Genomic DNA, 27,571 nt, shown 5'->3' on the forward strand with positions numbered 1-27,571 from the left:
TCTATTACCTTTCGATTGGCGTACCTTACTCCTGCGCATGTCTTTTTTTTCTTATTCCAATGTATTTTCCCTGCTTAAATCGAAGCAAGATATGCACCGTACAATCACCCATACAGCACCCATACCGCACGGAACTTACGAAGGGTTTTGTGTGGGTCGGAAACCTTTTATCCGCACACATTCGAACGTGCCACTAAACCGACCTTCAATAAAATATACATTGACAGTCATCGGTTTCCCCCCCATTGACTTTTATTTTCGAGCAGACTTTCGAGGGGCTTTTATCCACGTTTTTATTTCGTTAAGAAAATCATGCGTTGGGGTTCATGATTTCAGCCTCTACCGGGGTAGGATTATTTAGAATTATTGGATCAATTCTATTGCCTATTGCCGTAGATACTTTGTGCAAGTATTAATTCTACAAACACGCTGGTCGAGTTTAAGGTGTAGGGGGGCTGCTTCCGTAGTGCTGCTTGCAGTGAGGCAACCGAAATACAAAACTTTCCTAAATACACACACAGAGAGTGTGTTCAAGAAGATAAACAAAAGCAATCTAACTCACCCGAAAACAGCTCTAGGAACTTTTCCACACCATAGTTTCCGGGAAACCGGTACGATGGATCCTTCAGCGCATTTTGGTTGTGCACCTTGATGCGCTTGATCATGAAGGTGATGTTATCCGGCTTTCCGTCGCCGTTGAAATCTGAAACAGAGCAAGTAAAAACGTGTTAGTTTCGGTAAGTTGATGGGTGTAATTACCACAAGATCGATTAAGGTTTAGGGTTTAACTAAGTTTTTCGAATCATATGGAAAGCAAAGCAATTTTCTCAATCAACTGGCTGAGCACAAACAAACAATCACAACAAAAACTGCATCCAGCATTCTTGGCAGCCTGCCGGAGAGCCGGTGATTGTATGACAATCGTTTACATTTTCCCCTTTACTCACCTTGCGCTATTGTAGTTTGCCATGCATTCACAACACAAACAGAATTACCCAACCGCACCCACCTACAGCAGCGCCAGGAAATGCAAAAGATCACCCGTTGCACATTTGTGCAGGTGACAAATTTTCCAACCCCATCTTTCACTCCCGGATTGTAGTACCAAGAAGAACGGGAAATGCATTTGCGACTGTCGCACTAGAAACGATGGCAAACGAGGCAAACGAGATGGATGTCTTCGTGGCGGGACAGAAATTGCTTGGAATGCTGGATGCCCCGTTGCACCCGGCGGCATCCGGTACACCTGGCCGACAAGCAAAAGAAAGCGTCAAGAGCTCACGGAGTAAGTCGTCCCCGTTTTCAGCCTTCACTCTGCGGTGCTATCATCATCACCACCACACTTTGGCTCCCCTATTCCCGGTGGCCTACCGCATCAAACATCGCAGAGAGCATTCTGCAGCAACCGACACGCGCGCTATGTACGGCCGGCCACAGCATGATGATTTGCGGGTGAGTGACGATTGCTCCACCACCTGCGCCGGTTAGCGAGGGAAAAAGAATACGCAAAACGGAGCAGTCAGGGAGTGCGAAAAGTGGGTAGCATGATGATGACATTTGTTGAATGTTTGCTTTTCTTCTCGCACCTTAATGACTGACGCTTTTCCATTGGCTGTCGATGTGTGAGTTGTAGGAGGAGAAGGCGAAGGGCAACAAGTAAAGGGAAGAAGGAACGAAGGAGCATGAGAAGGGCAATATGAGCTGTCAAAGTGCTCTCCAAAGAGGCCGGCCGACTCGTTGTCGTGAAGTACCAGAGGGCACAATAATGGAACAATCATGTGCGTCGCATGTGCAACTATTGTACTGCGAAGCAAAGGCAACTGAGGAGGTGTGTACTGAGAGATATTTTTAGTAGATAGGAAAAGATTCTGTTGCTTTAAACGTAAAATCGAGATGTTATACACTATGTATAAAAAATATTAAATGGTTTCTAAGTAAATAAAAAAAACTTTGCAAGGTAGTTTGAATTATCAAAATGCTGCTTGTTGCTCAACTCTTGTGGTACATGAGAAATGGGGTTTAGTGTGCAATTGGGAAAATATAATTTTAGCGCCTCGTTCGATTTTAAAGCTAACTTAATGTCAAAAGATGTAACTTTTGAAGATGTAAAGTGCTACTTTTGTTCATTTTCATGATATTTTTCGAACATAAAACATTAGCACAGTTTTAATAGTTCATTATTTTTATCTTTGCTATTACTGTCAAAAATAGTAGTACAGAAGTCTCGGTTTAAAGCAACTGTAATCAACTATCCGTAAAATTGATAGTATCATCTGTACGGTTAAAAGTGCACTCACTAATGGAAACCCTGGATGTAGGCTATATTGCCAGCATGTTTACAGATGCATTTAATTTCGTTTTCATTAAACACTGGTGCAGTTCGCTTTCCAGTTCGCTGGTGCAGTTGATGATCTACCATCTACCTCTACACCGGTATCACATCGGTACACCTGGCCATTGCAACAATTTGCCACCTCAAACAACCACCAGGAGACGTTTTGTGGCTTTTGGTCAGGATTTGCTTATTGAGCAGAGCTGTTGGGACGTATTAAAACTGGCTTAGCTGTTTGTGCTTCGGTACTGTGGTGTTCTGACTGTAAGTACAGTTATCACCGGACAGCCAGAATCCCCCCGGGGCTTGAGTAAAAATACCCAACAAACCGCCAATGCAAGTCAAAGCTAAATTTATCGATTGGTCATACAGCTCCGCCCGGGGGAGGAGACAGGACGTTCCGGTTTAGCCGGAAGTAATGTGCCGAGCAGCCTAGGGAGAGGGACATTTGCCAGGGATTACGGATCGTTCAAGTAAGAAGTCACAGGATTTGCCTGGACGGTACACAGTCACAGTGTGCCGACCGACAACAACACAATGTGGTATCGAGTCTGTGCAGTGTACTTATTACAAAAATACTGTAAAAAGGTATCTACCTTCCTAGCAGAAGATGGAACGTAACTATTCTTTACTGGCTTTCCGTCTCCCGTCTGCCAGGAGCATCTCGATCCATACCAGAAAGAGGGCTATGGATTAAATTACTGGTTAGGTTTTATACGGTTCGTTTAGCTTTGTTAATTTACTCTGCTTTACCATGGTTAAATGGTTTGCAAGTGCAATGACTAGAAAGTACCAGCGTTTACCAATGGGAGATTTTGTTCAGCATTAATTATCTGATGTTGGCAATAAGTTCGACACAGTTGGTATTGATTGACAAAAGAATCATTTCAGTAATGCTTCAAAGCAGAGCGATTGTTGTTCAAAGAATTTATGTAAATCGAAAACTCTAAAAAAAAATTATTTTCTATTCTTCCCATCAAGTGATGCTAGTTTAAATAATATAAATAGTATCAATAAAAAAAATATACAAAAACTCACACATAACAAATTGTGATATAATTAATATGGTGACTTCATTTATATTATGTTTGCTTTTTTAACTAGATTAAAAAAACACAAAACAAACATTACAAAAAGGTTATCCGAGTGTAATAAATAATAAAGCTAGATGCATCATTGAGTTCGGGCAATTTTCATAATTGTGGCTTCGATTGTAGAAGTACCGCAAGCGCAATCAACGGATCAGTTTTCACCATAGGCATGATTGCAAAACCATTTCCCTGCGCTTCGTGACATATTGTATCAATTATTTGCACCATGACCGTTTTCCAATTGCACATTGCATTATGTATTCCGCGTCGGCAGGTATTCCGGGGCGGGTCGTGGAATAAAGATACATAAATGAACAAATATTATTTTTACCGCCCTTCTGCAGAAGCGCAGCCAACAGCAATGGACAGCAACACACAGGCACCCGCGAATGATTGACGTTACCGGTTACCGGATTTTAATTCCAAAATCCCAAACAAATGGGTGCCGAATCTCTACCGCGCCCAGTGAACTCTGTGTGCGATTTTTATGTGCCGATTTTTATGCATTATGCAGGACAGACAATTAAAATGCGCTCGCAATGTCTCAATTTTGATCCCGCTTATGGGCTTTCCGCGTTGTTTATGTTGTGCCATAAATTGTTGCAATTTATGGGACCATCCGTTCGAACCGCCGACGACGACACGACAAGCGCGTACGGTGCGAAAAGCAAAACCGCACGAACATAATCGCGCGTCCATGTTGTTCCGGACCACAATCGATAATTTTAAATTTATTCTAGGCATGCTAGGCACTTAAAGCGACAAGCTGCTCCGCACACACTGTGTGTGTGTGCGCCCTTCGCGCGGTTGCCTCTGTTTCCCGTCGTCCGACGCAATGGCTGTGTCTCGATTAGAAGCGACCTGCTGCCCGAAGGCAGGAACGCGCTTTGACAAAACTGTCACCCAGCCCGGTGCAAAATGAAGAACGGCTCCAACCAGGAAACGGGGGTTTCGATAGCGTCCCGCTTCATCCCTTCCCTCGATTCGCGGCGAATGATTCTTCCCCCGGTTTGTGTCAGCGCCAGAAGACAATTATCGGTTTTCCGGAGTTTATTATTCACTCGAGAAACATTCGCTTCTCGCACGCGGCGGTGGTTTGTGGCGCCTGCGACCGGGTGGCTGCGACATTGATGTGGCACTCAATGGCGGGCGTTAACATCCGAGCCGATGTTAAATGGGCGGTTTCCAGTCGGTAATAGGTTGGTCGTGTTTTCTTGTGCGAGCCACCACCGCGTGTGCCGTGGGGCTGGCCACCGGCTGGGATGGAATAAATTTCGGTGAACCGCCGCTTGTCCGCACGAAGACAGCGCGACAGCGCACGGTAGTAGGTCGCCCGGCCGCCCCGCTGGTTGCTAATGCATTGATCAGTGGCTCGTTGGTGTACGTTGGTGTACGGCAACAACACGGCTAGAGACAATAAATTATGTTCAGTTAGTCGTTTTTCCCTCCCACTATTATTCGATGTTAAACTGTCATCGCGCATTGTTTGGCTGGCAAGACTCATGTACATAACGCACGACACAGTACGTGCTGTGCAAACACATTTCAAAACAATTTTCCCTTTCATCTTTTGGACCAACTGAAGTCACGTTTTCACACGCTTGAAACAAGCAAATACCTGGTCCAACATTTAGCTTCCACCACGCTTGAAAAGTGCATCAAACGGGATGAACAACATGTGTCTTTGTTTTGTTCAGCATCGTTGTGCCTATTATCGAACTGAAACGCACGTTAGCATTCCATTTTTGTTGTTATTATTTGGAAGATTTTAAAATGGAAACCATCTACCGAATGCACGTGCCAAAAAACTGACTGCTAGCTAAACAAACGATCGGAAAAGTGTTTGCACTTAATTGGAAAAATGACTGTGCATCGTTTTTTTTTTAATGATACATGGAAATTTACAGTGGAAAGCAAAGCTGGATAAACCGCTTTTTTCGGGTGCGTTGTGTACCGAGCCACACTGGATTGCTAGCTGTCGCTCTCTATACTGTGCCGTATTTTCACTAATCTAATCACTCAACACACGCACGGAAGCGCTTTTGATTGGGATTTGAATTTTTATTTATCGCACCTGGAGTTTGCCATGGACTGCATGGAGGCGCCTGGTGGATTGTGCTGAGCGATGGAGAAGCCCGGTGGTAGCAGGTAGCTTAACCGGATTTACCTTCAACTACGGCTGCTCCGTATCTTTGCACTGATTGACAGCTGTTTTTATTCGGACTGTGCGTTTGATAGAGGGATGAGCATAGCAGCAAAACAAAACTTTGGCCAAATCCGATTTGCAAAAGCAAATCAGTGGAAAGCTGTAAAATGGCGCATTGGTGTAATTTTTAGTTTGATAAAAGGTTTATCAAAAATGAGTTTCTTCTTTTAAAAGCATAATTTTTAGTTAAATATTATATTGTGTATCAAAGGAGCATTCGGTCGGTTTTGTGTGTGTTTATTATTGTGAAATTATAAGGCCACATAAATGGTTACGTATTTACTTTCATAATAAAAATAGTATTTGATAGTTCACAGTTTTGTATCATACGAATCAATACGCCGTCGATTCAGTGACATGATAGTTCTACTTTAACTTTAAAAACACACCTTTGCCTCATCACATTGCTTTTGTGCGATTTTCCTCTTTGATTGAGTTCATTGCGGATTCTCCATCGGTTCGGAACAGCCCTCGTAAGACGAACGGTATAGCAACTGACGAGGTGTTAGCGAGCGTGCTTCATACCCATCAACCGTGAAGGTAAGATTAAACGACACAATTTCGGTTGCGGTACGGCCAAATTTACCGTGCCGCTGGGTTCTGGGTTTGAAAGATGTACTTCTTTTCCGTGCTTATTGCTTTGCTAACGCAAACGATGTCTCGAACCCGCCGGTGGGGGTTCGATTCGAACATGAATGGTTCGCCAGGGCGGTGGTGCGCTACTGAAGCATACCGTGCCGAGCGCGGTGTGCCTACGAGTGATCTGACGGATCGAGGCATCGAGCGCGACGCGTATCAAAGACGCACCACACCCAGCCAACCAACCCAGCCCAGCGATATGGAAAACATCGAGGGAAATTGACTTTCTCCTCGTACCGCCTGCGCTTCGCCCGCATCTCTTCCGCCGATCGGTTATCTAGGCGTTCGAGTGGACGTTGGAGATTGAATTAAATTCTCTTCGGCGGGTTTGATGCGCTCACCCCAAACGAATTTCCTGCTGGAGGAGAGCGCATGGACTGGACTCTGGAAGGATGAGAGGAGTCGGCGGAATGAAATATGTCCGTGTTCCCCGTCTCGTTGGTTCCCCGCCCCTTTGGACGCTGTCATCCGGAAAATGACTGCGGTAAAATTTGATGAAGGACCTGGACCTGTGGTGGAATGCGGCCGGGGCCGTAAATGTCACCGTTGTCATGGGCGGGAAATTGGGAAGATTGCGCACTTGGGGAGGGAGAAAAGAAGGAGATAGAGAAAGAAACGGCAGCCCCATTCGCTTTCGGTGCGTCACCGAGATCGAGTTACCGTGGTGATTTCCTAGGGTAAAAAGAGTATCGGCAAATGACAGTACAGAGAGGATGATAAAACCAAACCGAACGGCTGATGCTGTGCCGGTGATCCGTAACGATATGTGATTGATTTTCACACGCAATGTTTGATTGCGCAGGAGCGCACGGCCTTTCATTTAATTGCGCACAATTTGCAAAACCATTGCACAGCGGAGACGCAGCCGTCAGTATGCGGGAACGTTTTTAACTAGCGGGCCAGAAATTTAACCGTTTCAGCGAATTTCATTCCGGCCGGCGGCAGCAGAAACTCTATTGTAGTTATTATTCTGGTTAAAGGAGGTAAATAGCAAATAGCACATGCTCTTTATACTTCGTAATTAAACGGTTTGCATAGTTTTGTCTAAAATTTTAGCTTTTACCGGAATATTCGAAATACTTCACAATTTTCGCCACAACTGTTGGGATTTTTTTTCGGTAAAACTATGTAGGCTCTTCTATAAAATATTTAAACCTTCAAAATGTTAATATATGAGAAGCATCTTGTGTTAAACCAATTCGGAAAAGAATACCTTTCTCTTGGACATCTACTGTTCCTTCTTAGCGATTGCAAAACACTCAACTATCAGCAGTTCTATACTGCTGGGCAAAAATGTCCAATAACAGAAAGAATCTCTTTATCATGCTCTCTTTTCCAAAAGATATCTCGCTGCGCCTCATATGCTAAATAACAATCATCATAATGCAGTATCAAGATTTCCCCTTTCGGTCGGTTCTAGCTAGCGATTGTTCTTCCTTCACGGGAAGTCAAACAAACTTCACGCGGCTGCTTTTCGCTGAAGTTTCCGCATGTTAGCCTGCCGGTCTATTTCTCGGTCCAATTTCCAACGAGATCCAAGAGCTGGGCCAGCACCGATAGGCGTGCACCCTTTCCATGTTCGGTGGCAGTCCTGTTTTTCCAAATGTCGTACCCCGGATGCTGGTTAAAAATATAAATGGAATGCTTGCCTGCATTACGTCTACCGTCGGGTTTTCTATTATTTGCCCCAATACTGCCTCCAGGCACGACGAAAAAAGCGCGCACACACACATACACGCAAAGCAAGCGGAACGAGCTACACATGCAACGATAGTATCAATCAGGCCGTATTTCTGTTGCCGCTGCTTCAAAACCACCTCAAAGGATCAGCGACGCGACGAAGGTGCTGCCTTACATCGCCCGCATCATGCCTTCCCTTCGGCCGGCGGCGCTGCAGAGCTTCTAAACCGTTCCCATTGTGACATTCAAACCGCTTCGAGCAGCAATCTACTACAGCATCAAAACACATGCTTTTGGAAGGGGGGGACGGGGGGTGCATGCTAGCGGAGAAAGCATAGCAAAACAACCTTCCACACACACACACGGACCCAACACCGGTACGATAACATTCCCAGTGCATGAGAAGCGTTCTGTCTCCCTGGAAGAAACAACTGTTTCCAGTTTCTCGGCATGCCAACCCGTGTGCTGTTTTTGGTTGAAAGGAAGAACAAAACACCCTCCCTCCCTTACCCTCGAGCGCATCCAATAGTCGCTCCGTACATCCACATGCAAACGGAGCAAAGGGAGCACTCGCATTCGGATGTTCAGTGAAAAAAAGTGGATTCCGTGAGAAGAACGAATTTCATTGCCAGGGAACCAAAAATGGGAGGAAAAGTTGCAAATGTTCAAGAATAAAATACATATAAACACGCTGCCCTCACGCCGCCCGCCCACTTCCTGTCGCACAGGCAACAGGCCCGACCTACGAGCGAAGCTATCGCTACGATTTCGATTCCGATGTCGGCTGACGGGCGAACGGTGCGCGCGCGGTCAGAACGGCAACCATGTAATGCTATAAACGAGTTTTTGGCTATGGAATGTTTTTTTTTTGTGTTGTTTGAGCGCGATTCTTTACCGCCGATCAAGAGGTGCAAGCCACACGAAACGAGCCTCAGCAAGCGCAAGGGGCCGTGACAGTTTAGTTATTCCGAATTCTGAAATCCTCCCGTATTTGTCCCACTTGCCACATGTCTCCCTGCCTGGTGGTCCCGGTTTGGAACGGAACCCGTGCACCGAAATATGCCAGCCACCATCAAATACTGGTTTGTGATTCACCCCCAATGCACGAGAACGATCCTTTTCCGATTGTTGGAAAGTTTCGTGTGAGGACACCCCTAGGGGGCTGGTGCGGTAACGACCGATGGTGCCAATGCTTCTCGAGCGAACATTTTGCCCCGTGGCATGCATGCTCACGCCTGCGCTAAATTTGGATTCCAACCGTCCGTTCTTCGGTTCGTTCGTTGATTGTTGTGAAGCCGGAACCAGCCGGGGACACGCCGACGGAGGGAGGAGAAGAAGGTTAAGAGATTCATCGATAGTCTTTGCTCGAGAGCTTATCGCCCATTGTCTGGGCCAGTGTAATGCACCGTTCCGTAGCAAACAAGGCGGGAAAACGGTGAGGTCGTCGTGCGCTACCGTTAGCAATCGTAGCTCGTTGCCTGAAATCTCGATCCCGGGCACGAGGGGTACGAGCAATCGCTGGTAACAATAAAATATTACTTAAACCGAACGATACGCGCGCGCTTATGCATTTTCACGAAACACCGTAATGTCATTCCGGTTCAATCGAGCGCGATAGGTCACGGGAAAGGCATGACGGTGGAGCAATGCTGTAATGTAATGGAATGGAATAAGCAATTTAATGCAAAAACACATTGTTTCGGGATGGCACGGGCAATGCAATTTGCACGGCACAAATAAATTGATTTCAGAAATCGTTAACCCTATAGCCCTACCGGGATGGAGGTTGAGAGGTTAGGTCAGAAAGATGCAAAATACGATTGTTAATACGGTTTTCATTAGTTTGAAAGGAAATTAATATGAATAGAAGGATAAACGCAATTTGATAAAAGCAAATTATTTCACGGCAACATACATGTAATAAGAATATTTTTGAATTAGGTAATAACCAATATGTTAAACACAACAATTTTGATGGTATCACTCTTTTGTTTCTGTAGATAGTCAAATAAAACCTAAACTGTTGATATGTAATATGCATATGAGTTTTGAAGCTTTTTTGTGTAGTTTTATTGAATATTAAAATTTGATAGATTTTGAAAATAAATGGTTTTGATAGACGAAAACATTACATTTAGCGTTTTATAAAGAGTGTAGCGACTGGTCAGACACAGGCACAGGAAGCCCTGTCAGTTTGATCGTGTTTAACGAAACACGAAGTTCATTCGTTAAGTTTGGAACTTGCGGCTCGATTTTTTAGTTTATAAGTGCAAATCGATTTCGTGAAATAAACTCTTTTCTAATTTTGCGCTTCGAGAAACAGCTAAACAGCTTCTTCTTCTTCCTCTTGGTCTAATGTCCGGCCTTTACAGGTTGTCGAGAATTATTCAGTATCATACAGGCGGATACACGTGACCACCGAGATACGTATTTGGAACCAAAAAAATGTCCCAAAGCAAGGCGTAAGTCGAAATAGTCTTATGACGAATATCTGTGAATATTAATTTTACTCCAAAAGCCGTTTGCACAATTTATATATTCAAATCGGGTAGTTGTGGAATCTTTAGAAATGTGGAAATCAATTTCTTCACAATAACAATAACTTCTTCTTTTAACTGTCAAAATCAAAATCGTCGTATCTGCGAATCGTCGTAACTCGAAGGAGTCGTAACTCGGGGGACGCTTATAGTCAGTCTTTGCTACGAGGGGACGGTCCATTCTACACTTGAACCCACGACGGGTATATGGTTTAGTCGTGTGAGTTGACTGTACCACAGTACCAGATAAAGCCAAACAACTGGATATTCTAATTTTAACTTTTGTTGCGTAAATTATTGACTTCAAACTACTTGGTGCTAATGCTGTTCATATTTCTGAAGAGAATTCTAGTATTCAAAACTATTCTGAAAAAAATGTTGTTATGACAGCAACGCTAATCAGTTGAAATCAATAGCACCTAATGAAGAATCTAAAAATATAACCTATAAAAACATCTGCTTTTTGCAAAAAAAAGTGTATAGATCGTAGATCATTGTAAAACCCTGTATATACGAAAGGTAACAAGGCATGTTGCATTAACTAACTCAAACCCGACTACTAACCTGTTTTTCTGTAGATGAGATTCGCCCGCTGCACGTGCCGCGTGATCGCCTCGATGCTCGCCTCGTCCGAGCCCATCTTCTGGAAGAAGGTATGGTCCGCCTGCAGATACAACATACACGTGCTCTTCCGATCGTACAGCGAGTTGGCAAACGATTTTTGCTCCTTCTGCTGCTGCTGCTGCTGCTGCTGAAGCAACTGCTGCTGATGATGGTGATGGTGGTCGTGCAGATCGTTCCGCACGTTCAGGTTAATGTTGCCGTTCACCATCACATCGGGATGATCCGCGACCGGCACGTTCTTGCGCGTCGACCCATTCTTGGTAATGATTTCCACGTAGTGATCCTTGTTGTGGTTCGTACCGGTCGCGTTGATCGTGCGCGTCCACGGGAACTGTTCCGCACCGGCCCCGACGATGCCACCGCCGGTAATGATCGTGCTACCGCTGCCGTGCGGATTGTAAATGTTGTACAGGAAGTGATTCTTCCGATTGTTCACTGCGGTCGTGGGCGTCCGGGCGGTCGGTGCCCCACTCCCGACGCCCGTTCCACCGATAATGCCCCGATTGACCGTCCGGTTGATGGTGGGACGGGTGGGAGAAGGAGCGGACCCGGACGCTCCAGATACGGCCGCACCGCCGGTATCCATCGTGCTTCCGCTGCCCCCACCGTTCGCTGTCTTGCCGTGGCTGCGCACTACCGTGTAGTCATTGTTGTACGGCACCTCTAGATCTAATGGCAGCGATGGGTTTCTGCTCTCCTGTATCTGTGTCAATGAGAGTGGGGGGAGAGAAACGGTAGAAGAGAAGACAACAACCAATTAGTGCCTGCTTGCTTCAACAATCTTAATCAGCTCAATTTATAGTTATTTCCCCCATCGAGTCGTCGAGAGCGTCGATCAGTAGCACCAGCACGGTGCAGGCGAATAGTTGCGGCATCCTGTTACACAACGGTCGCCTTTCCCCCGGCGAACCATGACAATGTGGTGGAAGGATAGAGGAAAAACGGGAAAGTGGAGTACGGAACGATAGAGACACACTCCCCGGCTGGCTGGCTGGCTCGTTTGCTTAGTCAGCTCCGGGGAATTTACCCAACATAAATCCATTCCAATTTGCCCCAGTCTTGGCGGGCGGGATACTTGCTTTGTCCATTGTCGGGAAAGAGTGATGATTTCCAGGCATGCCAATTAATTAACGCAATTAGGAAACTTTAAGTCCTGTGTGTGTCGGGACGAAGGCAAAAAAAAAAAGAAACAAACGAAGCACATTTTACAAAACGGACCCACCAACGGCTTCCTGCTTCGTGCCAGAGCACACTAGTAGCGTTAAGCTTTTGCAGCAGGAGATTAGTCGACCGTTGTGAAGGTATGCAATGCTCACAGGAAAAACATTGTGTAATGTGCGTGTTACGGGTGCGTTTTTCTTTCCCTTCCAAGGGTCTATTCGGCCGGTCGCCTAACACTGTAAGAACAATCTTGAGAGAGAAAAAAATCCATTTTAAAAGCGAACCAACCGAGCATACTTTCGAGTGAACCAGTAACAACAAGTACGGGCAAAAAGGATTTCATTTCACGAGGGAAGTGGTGCTTGCCATTTATTGATCGGAAAAGTGCAGAACCACTCACTAATGTACACCTTAAGTGGCACAGATAGTGCCGGATCGGAGCACATAACAATGGCAAAGAGGGTTCCCAATTGGTTCGTTGCTAGTGAGAGCTTCATCCCTTCCGGCTTGGGTTACTGAGAGCACTGTTAGTTTGAACCGAGACGAAAGGAACAATAAAAAAAACATACACACACAATCACGTACACTAATAAGAGACTGAACAAACCGAGATGCTTTACTGGCCCATTGTCGCTTTCTTCGAGTAATGCAATCGGATTCGATGAAGTAGAAACTGTCTGTGCCACTCAGCAAATAGCTTTCCAGCTCGATCGCTCAATCACCTACCCTACCTTCCCTACCCGCCCCAAAAGAATTGAGTCATTGAAATGTAAATACGGTCTTCGCTTCCGCCGTCCATGAAGCCGTCCCGGTTGACTCAAACCTTCGTCACCTTTGAATCCTTCCTATTGCGATGGTTCGCAACCCGGGAAACACGCATTCCGACGACCTTCGAGACCATTTCCTGCCCCATCGCTCCCACATAAGCTAGTCCTTATTTCGCTGCCCGCGGGTCACGGTCCAAAGAACAGCTCCCTGCAGCAGCCCTTCAAATGATGGCCGTACGCTCCGTCGTGCGATGTCGTCTTTTGCTGAATCCGATTTGACATTCATTTCACTTCCGTTTTTTCGGGCTAGAGGGTGGCCATTCTCTGCCATTCAAACTATAGCCGTAGAAGAAGTCGTTTCGTACGGTTCAATCACTCTATTCTAAATCTACCGGATGCAGACACACATACACACAAAACCATCCTCTTTTTCGCACACACGATTGCAAAGAAATGCGACCACCCGGTTGCACAGCTGGGATGCTGCTGCGCCCTCAGCAGTGGAAGAAAATCCCGCTTCCTACCCTGTAGGAGGCCAGGCCAACTCACAAACGCCACCGAAGCGTAAGCTTTGTAAATAACTAAAAGGCTAAAAGCTTTCCGGTTGCTTTCCGGGGGAGGATGGCGACCTTTTAACGCCAACCCCGCCATGAGCAGCGCGTCGATGACGGTGAACGATTTGCCGTCCGTGCACGACGCTATTTTATGTTCCGCCGCCTGCCAGCGAGGGCCAGCAGCAGCGGAGTTTGTTAGTCCGTGGCCTGATTGGAGTGCACCGGAATGGGATCCTTTCCCACGTGGTTCTTGCGAGGTGGTGCAGCGAGAGGAGGAGAAGGACAGGGAACGTTACGTAAAGGCAGTGTGCCAAAAGATGCCATGAACACGTTCCTACGGGGAGCGCGAATGCTGGAATGCTGAATATGGTGGTGTGGCGGGTAGAAAGACGTTTCTTTGCGCAAACCAACGTTTAAAAGATGGAAAGGAGTACAAAAAAATGGCACCAACACAGTCACACATTCCTGCTTGTTGACACACGCGGTATGGCAGGTACGGGTCGCGGGACTGCGAAAGCCGGAAACCCGACAGGGGAGGGGACACTACTACTCACTGTTCGCTGCAGCGTTTCTGCCCCGGAACGCAATCGTTTTGAAAATCGTTCGATATCCGTCCGCCGTCGTTTATGCATGTCTTCCTGCTCCGAGGGGAGAGGGGCCTCTCCGTCCCGCTGTCCTCCACTACAGCAGAACGAGAAGCGGAACAGTACGGAATGGTGGTATACCCGTTAACGAAAATCATTGGGTTACAATTTCCTCCGCACCACACACAACGGCGGCTGCTGCATCGCAACTTCAAACGAAAACGAAATCAACTCTACGCCCTGGTTCCGCACGTACATACACATACACACAGACGCTGGCAGGATGTTTGCATGTACTTGAAGCAGCAGCCCTCGAGCGAAGGGTGCTCGTATAAGTTCACCGGACCGGATGACGGTTCAACAAAGGAAGAAATAGTCTATTGATCAAGAAGAAAGCTGAAATTTTATCGGTTGGCGAGAGTGGTGGTGAGGGAGCATAAAGCTGAAAGCAATGAGCTGTACCAGCCTCAAAGTACCTGGCATGGTTTTCCCCTTCAATCCTTACCCTTCCTAGCTTAATCCTTCCCCACTCTCTCATTCTCTTTGCCTCTAATCGACAGATCAAAGGACGACGATTGCAATAAAATAGAAAGGCGAATAAAATGGGCTGCGTAGCGACTGGGTACAATGGAAAAAATACATCAAATAGTTTTGCCTGTACAGAATTATCAACGGTAATTTAAGGGCCGGTAGAGATGGTTTAGACAAGAAATGCTCTTCCAGCGCATACACACACAAGCGTAAAATTATAGAATAATGTTAGCTGTAGTTGAAATCGCTCTCATTTCGTTTCGAGGACTTTCAAAAGATTTAAAATGATTCAAACCACCAATCCCGTTCGGTCGGATTCCCATTGCACCCACACAGATGCAATAGAATGCAAAAGCCATTCACACATACCAGAGACGGAACTTTAAGAGCTCTTAAAGCAACACATTTGATATTTTTGTGTGCCTTTTCCATAATGTTTTCCGGTTGTGGAGTAGATTTGAAGGAATATTTGATCATTGCAGCTGAGCTTAAACGCATCAAAACATAATTCGTTAGATGTAAAATTCGTAAACTGAAATCTCTATTGTAAGTCTCGAGGTGTTTGTAAGCATCTACCGTAATAACTTTTCACACACTACACTCAATCAGTAGAAAAAAGACAATGCTAAACATTATCCGAGAGCATTATCAGAAATTCCCGAAGGCATTTCTTGATTTCTGATTCCTGATAGAAATTGATCATGATTTCCTCAGGTGTGTACAAAACGATGCAACAAATAGTATCTATTAAGTGCGAAGGAACAAGTATGACGCAGAAGTTACATTCTGTTTGTTTTCAAATATTTATGTCAACTATGGACACATTTCACCATGTCATTCGTTGTGAATTCCAAAAACCACAGCATTTCCATGTATAATTAAATTGTGCAGATTGCATTATTTTCCATCCACCGCAAATCAATGTATCATTTACGACAACTTTGAACCTCAATCAATCCCGAAAAGGTACACAATTAGTGTCGTTTGACAACATAGTCCCCACCCCTCTGCCAGGCTTGCCTTTCGTTCCAGGAAGTGTAAAGCTATCCCGCAACCAAAAACCTAATCAGATTTACCTAAATCGATGATGTTTGAGCAAATTGTGATCGTAACAGAAGCTTTACATGTTCTTTTTCCCCATAACAGGATTGGTCGCGTCGCATGGGTATAAGTGGTTCCTTGCTTTCACTGTCCTACTATTGCCAAATCCGCTCATCATCGATAATGAACGTCGGCCGTCTTCTATTAGATTACCGATGCAAAAACTAAATGACTGACTTAGTTCACACTCTTCTACACAAATTCTCGCACACCCTCAGGTTGTGATTTACTACGGTCACTAGCCACAGGAGGAACCATTTGCAAACCGTCCGACTTCGTGCACCACCGTAAGGTAACATCAAGCATCCACAGTTCACCCACCGCCCTCTAAATACCAACTGCACCCAACACCCACGGGCTGAAGAAGTTCAAGGTCTTCGAACTCGGGCTTCATGAGCGAAATTGGAATGTTCATAAATGGTATTCGTGTCATGTTTCTGTTAATCTCTCTCGGATTAGTAACATGTCGTCTCTGTCGTACGCGTCCCGGGACGTTTCTGTACCGCCGTGTGCTGTGTGTGAATGATTTCAGCACAAACCTTGATTCAATTCTACGTCGCGCTCTGTTTTGCTTTCTTTCTGTTTCATCTCTGTCTTCCATTCCCTGCCCACACTGACACCCATATCCTGATTCATCCATTTAAAAGGTATCCCCCAGCAAGCAACGTTTCATTATTTAATGAAATGCACACGACAGCACGTACCGTGCCCGGTGTGCTAGAGGAATTAAAGTTTTTCCGCACCGCAAGACACCGGACGATGCCACCGGTTGGGAGTGGCGACGAAAGCAACTTTTACCGTTCGTCGATCCTAACGAGTTGCAAAACAAAATGGAAGAAAATAAAATTAGCTAATCCCTGATATCTCTATCTTTAAACTCCGACGATCGCGCTGCGCCAACCGCGCAATGTCGCACGAAACGGGTGGCATTCGCTTTCAGGCACGTTGACGCCAATGCGAGGACAAACTTTGCAATAGCAGGTGAGAACAGGTTCCTGCACCGCGAAAGTGAATGGCCCGCGAGAGCCCTTCGGAATCGCGCTGCGGGAAAGATGATTTCGATAACGTACAGCAAACTTAAACGGCGACAAAAGTTCGTCTAACAAATGTGGCTTGAAGGACCTGCCGGTGTGCTATCGAGCAGCGTCCGGCGAACTTGTGCACGCATTTTGGTACTGCACGAACTTTATAATGCGTACCCGTTTTGAGACGATGTGTGACGAAACGATGATGTTACTTACCACTTCGTCCTCCTCCAGCCAGCGCCGCTTTCGGCGCATTTTCCGCAGCGCAGCGCTTCCCGGGCGACGTTGCTTCGTTGTTTCGGGCCTTCCGCTGTCCACTTCCGCCGCCCGTTGTTCGCTTTGTCCGTCAGCTTCACGCACGTGATTGAATTGAGTACTAGGGCTAGACTGGATGGTTGCTAAATTTAACACACGTTCACCGGCATCACTGCTGCCATTGCGCGCCCGCTCCGGTCCGCGGTCCGGCCGATGGTGACCGTGGTGGTTCTGGTGAATTTTCACGTCACTGAGTTTGTAGATCACAGTATGGACACCGTGCCGCCGCTCGAGCTCCGGCGAGTACCGGGCGGCCGGTTCGATGTAGTATTGCTCTAGGTTCGTGACAACCGTACCGTCGAACAGGTTGTCGCTGGTCAGCACACCGTGGACGTGCGAGTGTTCATCGTCTGGAAACAGAATTGGTAAGAAGCAATGGATTGTTAGAAAAAGGGCAATTAGTCAATAAATGAATGCGGGACTGGGCAGGAATGCGGAGGATGTTCTGAGAAAGGCAATCATCATCTGTGCATTTGGTTTGGAGGGCCTTTATTGGTCATTACAGGACGGGATGTATGAATGACGAAATGATGACTTTTCGGACGAGCCAGGAAGCTTGCAAAACAGTCCTTCATAGACATATTGATGGACTTTTGCGTTCTCTTTTTTATTAGTCATCCCACACTACGGATTATGAACTTCAAATCCCACATAAAATGACATGGCTATGGCAGGTACCGAAGGTAGAGAGGAAGTAAATCCCTTGTTCCTCCATTCTGCTGACTCATGTTCCATGCGATGCATTGGCTTTGATTTGCGTGTGTTTACGGTGTAGCTTGGGTTGGGTTCGGTTGTTGATAAAGTTCCACCGATAGACTACGGGACCTTCCGCTCTACCTCACGTCTACCGCCAAGCACATAGAAACACCCTTTTTTTTGCTCTTGCTTCGCTCACTCGCTTGCGCCTGCTTTGTGTGGCGGGATCTTCCGCCTCATAAATAATCATCCGCTGCGTATCATAGTACCGTGTGCATATTTTACGATCCGCACCCAGTAAGCTGCCCGGACGACGGACGCCGCGTTCCGTGAAGGATCACCAGACAGCGTATACCGCTCCTCGACGGTGTGTAGCTCGGTAAACAACCCAAGCCATCCCTTCGGCAACCGAAAGCGGAAAAAACAACAACACAAAAAGCAGGGAAACGGATCCTTCGAGAGGGGGGGGGGGAGGAGGCACCTTTGTTCCGTTTCCACTTGCCCAAGTTGCGCGATCCTCGAAACGTGACGTGGCCGTGAGAAAAGATGAAAGCAGTAACCTATTCGATATCCGACATTGAACGTGTACACTACAAAGAAGCGATAAGCTTGTCTGTCCTGGGAAGGGGTGGGGAATCACACACACACACACATACACACAGCGGAAATGTGGTAAATAAATAAGCGCAGTAAACCGGGCGGATTGAATGCCGGCAATCGCTCGCACACATCGATAGAACCGCGCCGGAAGAGCTGTAGGTGTACACGGTGCACGAGGAGTGCACGGGAAATTAGCATTTCAGACCCGAACCCGAAACCCGATCCGTTTCGAACCGTTTTGCTCCGAAAAAAGGGGTGTACGTTTCGGAATGGAGAATGCTTTCCCACCGCGCACCACCCTGCACGGTGACAAAAGTGACAGACGGAAGAAGCCCCATTTCCGCTCCGGCTCGGGAGAGCGAGCGATCGATCGATCGATCGAATACGTATCCGCCAACAAACGTATTCGCAAATAACGGTGCAGGTAAAGCCTGTAGTATCTCAACCGCCTCTCAATCAACAACAGCCAACAGCGAATTAACTCGAACATCGCTCCCCAGCCGGCGGCAGTAGTTGCTGCACGCCGCCGGCAAAAAGAGGGGATTAGTGCAAAGGATTACGGAAGCCAGGAAAGCCTGCAGCATGCGTGAACCATATGGAGACTGATAGTGAGGCGGCTGTCGAGGTGGGCGTGAGCGGCGGGCAGCAATTGATTTGTCGAAAAGACATGCAAAACATGGCACTGGAGCCGCATCCGCAGGCGAACGAATCCAACGGTGGAAAAGCAGGGCCACTGCAGACACTGGACGGTGGGGGATCGAGCGGAGGTGTGTTGATCCCGGTAATCCCTTAGCTACACTGTGTACTGCATGTACGTGGCCCGGGAGTACGCGCTCGCTGCCTTGGTAGAATAAGCCGCTTACGCGCTGCTAAACGGTTGCCCATGAGTGCCGTGCGAGAGCGGACACGATCCGGCGTTCCGCGGTAATCTGGGACGCACGCCCAAGGATGGGGCACGAACGGTGGGCACGATTTATGATTCACACTGGAGGGCGGCGTGGCGGCAGCACACGAAGTAACAATATGATGGATGGACGAATCAGACCCCCTGCCCGAGCAGCACACGGTGGTGGGATGGCGTGTGGACAAGCTCATGCACTTCTTTCCAAGCGAATCGTCCTGTCGGTGGGACACACGAGCCCGGCCAAACGGGCGCACAATTTAATGGGCACACCGAACACAGCACCGTGCTTCCCAGCGATTGGTGTGGGTTTGTTTTTCCACTTTCACCACGATTCGGTGTTTTGTGTAATTCAGTGTGGGCGGTTTGTTTGAGAGCTGGCCGCAAGGGCGTCTGCAACATTGTTCAGCAAAGAGCAGACATTTGATGATGGGCATTATCGTTGCGTTTTGCTTCGCTTTGTCGATATCATCTCAGAATTGAGTATAACAAACACCCTCTGCCGAAGGCCACTTTTTTATAAAGGTTTGTTCAAATAAACTTTTCTAATGTATCTAATTTTGTGAATCAGTAAGCAATATTTCAATTCGGAATTTGTCATGTTAAGAAATGGATAATTTCATGGATTATGATCACATCTTCAAAAGACAAAACCATTCCGTTTGAAAAACCTTCGTTTTATAATAATTGTCTTCAATTTTCGAAACAATAAAATCTTACTAAAAGTGTGAGTTTTTTTTGTCACATTAAAGCCATTTTGCTTAAAGCTAAACCCGTTGCCTCTCAGGGAGGAAAGCCAAAACTCCAACCAAACGTTCTCACAAAAGTCCAATTTATACGAATTGGATTTCCACGCACAGCAGCCACGCACAACTTTGAAGTTGCTAAATCTTTCTTTCTTTGTCTTTTGGGAAGACACGCTCCCACCATCACCACCACCACCACCACCACAACCGCAACGAACCATAGGTTGGCGCGGTGGTGAATGGAGTGTACCAATCCTAACCAACGTACCGCACCAACCATGGATAGGATATTAGGATGGTTTCCGAACCGAAGCGCAACGGAGAAGCGCACAAATCCAACACAAAAGAGCTTACCCACATGAATCATGAAACTGTCCATATCCTTCCCACACGCGAAACTACACATACACACACGCACGCACAGTCGCATATGGATACACGCATCGTGCTACGACTCACGAACGTCGGCGAAATCTACCTCAAAAGCCATCGAAAGTTCAAGTGGCTTTTGGCCACCCCCGGGACGAACAACGGGAAGCTAGTTGTGCCAGCATGGGAAGCAATGGGAGCAAGGGACGGATGTGCGGAAAGCATACCGAATCCGATTCACTCACTCACGATCGGGGAAGGATGAGCCTGAGCAATAGGAATAATCACGCTTGGATGACGAAAATGTTGGCGCACAAGGGGGACCCGAAAGAGCTAGCGTCTGCTGGGCGCACCGAAACCCGAACTCAAGTGTGTAACTTTTCCTACGGTTTAGAGGTTTTTCAAGTCAAATTCGGGAAAATCCTTCACCCGTCTCTACTGTCTCTAGCAACAGCACTGTATCATCGTGCACTCCGGACTGTGCGACACAGGAAAAAAAAACAAAGCGTGTGAGTTTAAACAAGTCGGTTCGTGCTGACTTCCTTTCCCTTCCCTGACTGCAGCTGACTGCTGCCGTGGGATCGGAACGAGGCGGAAGCTGGCGGCAGGATAACGGCACGGCGGATGGACGGAACTTTCGGCTGGCGGAGTTGCGTTAACTGTTAAACCTATATAGCCCAACACATCATTTCCCGTGCTGCAAGCGCGAGCATAGAGAATTGAATTATTGACATGACTGCTTCCCCGCGCACTGTCCTTCCCTTACCCGCCCCGACTTTTGTTCCGACACACCGTCAGAAAAAGCCATACATTTTAATGATATTTGATTTAGCTACTTCTCCAAGTGGGCGAATGCCATCCCAGCAGCCTGCCTGCTGGCGCTCCCACGGAACCAGAATTTATTTGCATGGGCCAACATACGCGCTCAAACATGTGCAGAAACACACACACACATGCTTCGAAGCGCACAAATTTACGATAGTTCCGTGTGGCGCGAGCATGGCGCTACCGCCCGCTGGCAGCAAATCCAGATGGTTTTCATTAATTTTCCACGCGCTGTCGAATGCTAATAAATATTATTCCTGTGCCGCTTCCGCGCGCTCTGCCTGCTTGCCGAATCCTTTTCGCACCGATCGGGGGCACTCTGCACGGCCACAGCCGGCAAGCATGCTGTGCTTGGTTTGCGTGTCGTTTACACTGGTGGAAAATTGGCATTTGGAGACGGTGAAGGAAAAAACGCCCGGGAAACGAGCGCTAGTGGGGATGATAAATTTTTAAATTTTTCTTCACCATCCATTTACACCACATACGAATTTTCCCACAGAACTCCTACACACACACACACAAACAGGAGGAAATGCAAATCAATCAGTGACGTGCGGTGTAGTACGAAAACAACATCGAAAGGGTACTTTCCCAACCCTCACTGGTTGGCGGTTCGAGTCGCTCACTTTAACGGTTACACTTCGCGGTGCTAGTTACGCATATCAGGTGCAACAGTGAACAGTTTTTATTGTAGATTTTTGTTTTTGTTTCCCAATGTCGCACTGACAACTGTTATCGGCGAAAATAAAAACAAACAAAACTGTCTGTGTGCACCGTCCTGTTTCTTGCTTGCATTTTTTACACTGTTGGACCCATCCTTTTCTGGTCCACTCCGACTGTCGTTGGGTGTTTTTGGTACTACGGCTACGAGTATGGCTTATGGCTTTTTTTGTATTATACGTTGCAAATCCGTTCCACAGGGCAGGCACTTCCTATTTGCATATGTCATGTTATTAATTGCTTATTGCAACAAACCGGTTGCAACGGAAACAAGGGGTGAGTTTAATTGAATTTTTTTACATAATGAATGTGTTTCGGTGAATGTTTTGTTTTGCATACGTTTCGAGTGCAATTGACTTTCGCCGGGCACGTAAGGTGTCAACCTGGTGCGTGTGTGTGTTTGACAGCAATTGGGTATGTTTTTGAACATTTTAATTGCCTCTTGGTCACTGTTTTCCGTACAGAGGTAATTTGATATGCAATCGACGTTTTGCTGATGAGCTTCAACTGTGTGTAATAAGCAATGCGTTTTTAATTTAAACATTATTATTTGATTCTGTGATTCAAATTTATAATACAGTTTTATTCATCGTTTTCGTTAACTCATGCGGTAGCACAACCATCCGCCCATGTGGCCGTTACTATAAATTTAATTTTATTAAGTGTCCCAGTTGACTTCAACTTCGCTTGCAATGTAATTTGCCAGACCCACACCAGTACGCTGTGCGTGTGCATTTATACATCTGTTAGGTACCGGTGCTACATTTTTCCTTGCTTCTTGTAGCAAATGGAAGCACAAAATAAAATAATAACACATTCCATCACCAAAGCGTGTATGGACGCGGCATGCATTGCGCAGCCTGCAGTAAAACAGGCGAAGCGAAACAACAAAAAATAGCAATACATTGCCTTCGCTTACATCAGCGGTGCAACCGCGCGCGGAGTAACAGAGCTCCCGGTGCCGTTAATTACCGTGCCATATTTTACGACAATTTTTTTTATGTGCAAAACAGTACCATACCGCATCGATGGTGCAAATTTTAAATAAAGAAACTTCACCCCACCAAAAAACCCAGCGCACATGGCGCGGGCACACCACACAAGCCCGTGCACCGAGATGCGATAAACTTTTTCTACAGCATGGGATTTTTCTCCCGAGTATGGTTTTGCAACGTTCACCCACCGCTTGACGCGTTTCCCTTGCTCGTTCACTCGTTCGCTGGTACGTTCGTCGCTTACTCCTTTTTTTTCTTCATTTCTCAGTAGAAACTTCCTTCCAGCATCAGCACCACGGACGCGAAAACCAGCCACAACACTGAAAGATTTACAAACTTCCCTGTCCCGCCACTCGCAAAATTCCCGACCGAGCTTCTCGAAAAAGTGCTCACAAACTTGCTCACCTGAGGGTGGAGATAGGCGTGGTGTTCCCGAGGGGTAAAGGGGGGTTTTCCCGATCTGAAAATGATGATAAAATTTATCACCCCAGCCCAAGCAGCCGCAGAACCGGCAGCAGTAACGAATTCGACACACGCGGTACCACACCAACCGAAGCCGTGGGGCACAAGCCGTCGCGTCGCGGATTGTTGCAATGTTTGCGAGATAAATTTTCATCCGACAAGTCCGGAGAATAAATGTCCTTCCCTACTGGGGAGCTCTACCAGCCCGCGCCCACAGCGGGACAAACTAATGCACATTACAACTGTAGCGAACGATTTCAATTCAACCCAGTTTCAGTGTAGATGAGAAGCAAATAAGGAGGAATTTAGTTACAAAATAGTGCGATAGTTTTTCCGTTCAAAAAATTGAAAGCAGCTTTAAGGTGCCATTTACTACACTGTTTTGCATCTCAAATTTAGTAGTAGTCAGTATACACTTCCTTTTCGAAAAATCACTCATTTTAATTTCTTACCATATATACCATATATTATGGGCAAATTACTGGAAGTTTTACGAATAGTTACAGCGTTTGAATTACGTTTTTGAATTATGAACATCTTAAATGACCACTAGGAACGACTTATCGATAAACTTTGATCATTGTGCAAACAAAAAAGATGAATTTGTCGAAGATAAGGACGCTACAATGAAAGGATTATCCAAATGCAACGAGGGAAACCCAGCCGCGAAGTTAGCAAAAGGTCAAATACCACAAGCAGGAGGGAAATGTTTTCGAAGCATACCGCTGTGTTCCAAAGCGCACGATGCCACACATACACACACAAACACTTTCCACTACACTCCCCTAGAGGGTCGTAAAACAAAGCGAAATGGAAGCACAAATATCGAACCCTCGTACAACCGCCCTCCGTGTCTCGCCAGATGTGCCGGAGGGACATAAAACATCCAGAAATTTATCGATAGTAATAATGGCATCTTTTCTATTTTTTTTCTCCCATCTGGTGACGCTAAATGGCAAGGTTATGGCAGAACATTTCGTTTTGATTGCGATAATGCATCCAGCCGGGGGAGGATGCTATCGGGCCGGTTCCGATGTCGTATAAAACCCTGCCTCCCTCGCTACGCTTGCCTAATATGTTCCTTCCGTTTGTTTTCAGCTTTCGACTATCCTTATTTATATCTACAGCTTCGTGACATTTGCTACTACCGTGCACAAACCGCCCCTCATATCCATTACGGTGTGTCATATTTTCCCATCTCGCGCGGATCACCGAAGCATCGCCTATGTGGATGGTGACGATCTATCAAGCACGAGTAGTTCCTTTCGGACGAGTTCTTCAGCTGCTTCGATCCGGGGTTCACTCTTCCGACGGGTCGTGTGCTTGTTTTATGGCGCAGCAACTTTAGCAATGTGGAATGTGCAAACTTGGGACGTACGAATGGCTCGTAAAGCATATGCTTCGCTTCGACGGTACACTTTTGGCCCCGCGCGAGCGCTAAAAGTCAACGAGGTGCGGCAGTAAGTTGCCGCGCGCACCATTCCGTGGAGAGTTCGCAAAACTTTGTGCGCATCTTGGAAGTGTGTTGTCGAGTTTTGAGTTGGAAGAGAAATATGTTACACCAGGGAGAGAGAGAGAAAGAAAGCATGGAGGAAGAGTGTGAACACAGTGCAGTGTGTGTATCCTATTTGCAGCAATAAAGGAAGGTACAACTTTGTACCTTGTCTATGTGTGTGTTTGTGTGAGTATGTTTCAGTGTCAATTTTAGAATCGATCGCGGTCGGAAATGATCCGCATCGTTCGGAGCATGTTGATTTTAGCACGGTAAAACGACCGTAAAGAGAGCTTTTCATAATAAACTAAAGAGTAAACATCAGTCCTACATTTCTCACGCCCGAAATAGGCAAGCATAAAACAAAATACATTCTCGCCCTTGCGTCGGCCAAACACAGGGCCTTCTGCCTTTCCAACATTCCAACCTTCAATGCTGGCGAGAATTTCATTTTCCAAACAAATGAAAGTTGGTTGGCACAAAAATGTTTCAAATATTTGTGCTATAAATCATCGGGAGTGCCTACGGGTTCGGGCAGTACCCCACGAATGACACCGGCCAGGGATAAAAATATCTAAACGTTAATCTCTACCCCACACCACCCCCATCGAACGCAATTTTCTTCCTTTTGACATCGTGACCCAACGCTTCCACAGCGGAAGCGGCAAACCAAATCAAGTAATTTCACGCAAAACATAGCACCGTACGCTTAAAATAACCAACACCGGGGTTGGGGGTTAGGGATTCGGTTCACGCTTGACCAGGCAACAGCCGGCCAAAGCGGTTCGATGGCTTGAGCAGCATTTCGGAACGTTTTGAGAAGCAGCGAAGAGAAATAGAAGCTTGAAGTAAAAAAAAAGGAACCGCTTGAAGTAAAACACGCTGTCAATCCTTAAAAGATTGCACCCAAGGGCTTGGAAGAGGGAAAAGGACCCCAAGGTATGGCTGGGCTGGTTGGTACCGAACGTTTTTCCCTATTTTGATAGCATTCCTTATGGTAAAAAGCTCTTCGACAAAAATTCCATTAAATGTTTGTCTTTCCCACTTCTGCCAGAAAAAGGGCTTTTGCTAGCAGACCATCTCCCCCCCCCCCGCCCTCTCCCCCACCATTTTCTTCCAGGCTGCATCACACCAAGTGCAGAATGTTTGGCATGAACGGAAGCTTCCAAGCATACGGGGGGTGGGGAGGTTGGCGGCAAGAAGTTTTTAGCTTTCGGTAAGTATTCCTCTTAACGTCATTCATCGTTCAACGCCATGAACGGTGGAGTGTTCGTTCGTACCGGGCGGTTCATGGGGTTCGGGTTTCATGGGGGGGGGGGGGCTCACTCCAACTACAACAACAGCAGCGGTAGCAGCAAACAAAAAAAAAGCCACTCTACAACCCCAGAGCATCATCAATCCATCCTTCAAACCGCTTCCCAAACCGAACAACAGCGAAAGAGTACAGCTGGCTAAAAGGGGGTTGGCGCTGCTGGGTGGAATGGGCGAACGCAAGAGAGGTCCTTCATTTTATTTTGTGAAAGCCTCACTTTTTGGCATTAGCACTTCCGAGCAGTTCGGTAAGCTGTCAACGAGACCCCTTGCAATGTGGTAGTGAGAAAAAGTTGGCCACAAAAATGCTCTACCGTTGGAGAAGGGGTTGGTTAAGAATAAGGGAGAAAAATGAAGAAAGGATAAATGAATAAATTTTTGAATCTTTTTCCGCCTTTCCGACAAACGCATCCGTAAGAAGCAATGCAGGAAGCGTCAACTGGGTGGAATATGAAATGAAACTACTCATCTACTTAAAAAAAAACGAGTTAAAGAATAATGGGTTTACCTGTTTTCGATTGTGCAGGACAAACGAACAATAGGGCATGAGTACAACAAAGAACGTACTGCAAATTTGCAAAAGATGGGAAAACAAACGACCAAGAATACGATCCACGATGTGCTCGAAGCTTCAACGCTCAAGTCACTCAATGCGCGCAAGCACAGCAGCACACAATCTTGGCCGGATTTGTACCTGCTCTCCATCACGCTTGGAGCGGAAAGGTGAAGATAAATGTACTTCAAATGCCACCGGAGCAGGCGACGTTGCACGGCAAATTGCGACCGAAAGGGAACACCAAAGGGACACGCGGCATGCAAATAAGTTGCATAGCAATATAATGCATTTTTGAGTGCACAGTTCAAACGGGAAGCAGCCCGGACCGGAATGCCAAGCGAACCATCCAACACCACAGTAATCCTTACCCTGTTTATCATTCCAAAGCGCAAGTGTACGCCAGAAGTACGGCAAGAAGGATGAAAACGAAACGAAGCGATTTTGATTTAAGTAATACTCCGCCCTTCCCCTAGTGCTTCTAGTCACCAAGCTCAACGCACACTCCGGCACAGCCGTATTTATCAATAGCGCATAAAACATCATAACCGGCGGGAACGGTTATCGTACCTGAAACATACTTTCCCACTTAACCACTCGGCAGTAGAATATTGCATCGCTGAATGTCACTGCGGAGCGAGAGCCAGGCGAAACAGGACCGTTGAGTTGTAATAACGGAGCGAAGCAAAAGGTACCAAGTAGAGGAAAAAAGAAGTATAACTAGTTCCAACTTTTTGTCTAGCAAGAGGAAACT

The 27,571-nt window shown here is 46.5% G+C and overlaps 1 protein-coding gene across 3 annotated transcripts in view; it reads right to left on the reverse strand.

The window, feature by feature from the left end:
- LOC120948706 (uncharacterized) overlaps positions 1–27,571 on the reverse strand; it is a 175,032-nt gene that overhangs the window by 59,246 nt on the left and 88,215 nt on the right. For all 3 annotated transcript variants that reach the window (XM_040365341.2, XM_040365342.2, XM_049610961.1), the window contains 3 exons: positions 17,049–17,497; positions 11,050–11,812; positions 563–703 (listed from right to left, as the gene is read on the reverse strand). In XM_040365341.2, the coding sequence (XP_040221275.2) occupies positions 563–703; positions 11,050–11,812; positions 17,049–17,497 (1,353 nt within the window). The remainder of the gene's footprint in view (positions 1–562; positions 704–11,049; positions 11,813–17,048; positions 17,498–27,571) is intronic.

This window comes from Anopheles coluzzii, chromosome 2 (genome assembly GCF_943734685.1).
Source record: "Anopheles coluzzii chromosome 2, AcolN3, whole genome shotgun sequence".
Classification (NCBI taxonomy): domain Eukaryota; kingdom Metazoa; phylum Arthropoda; class Insecta; order Diptera; family Culicidae; genus Anopheles; species Anopheles coluzzii.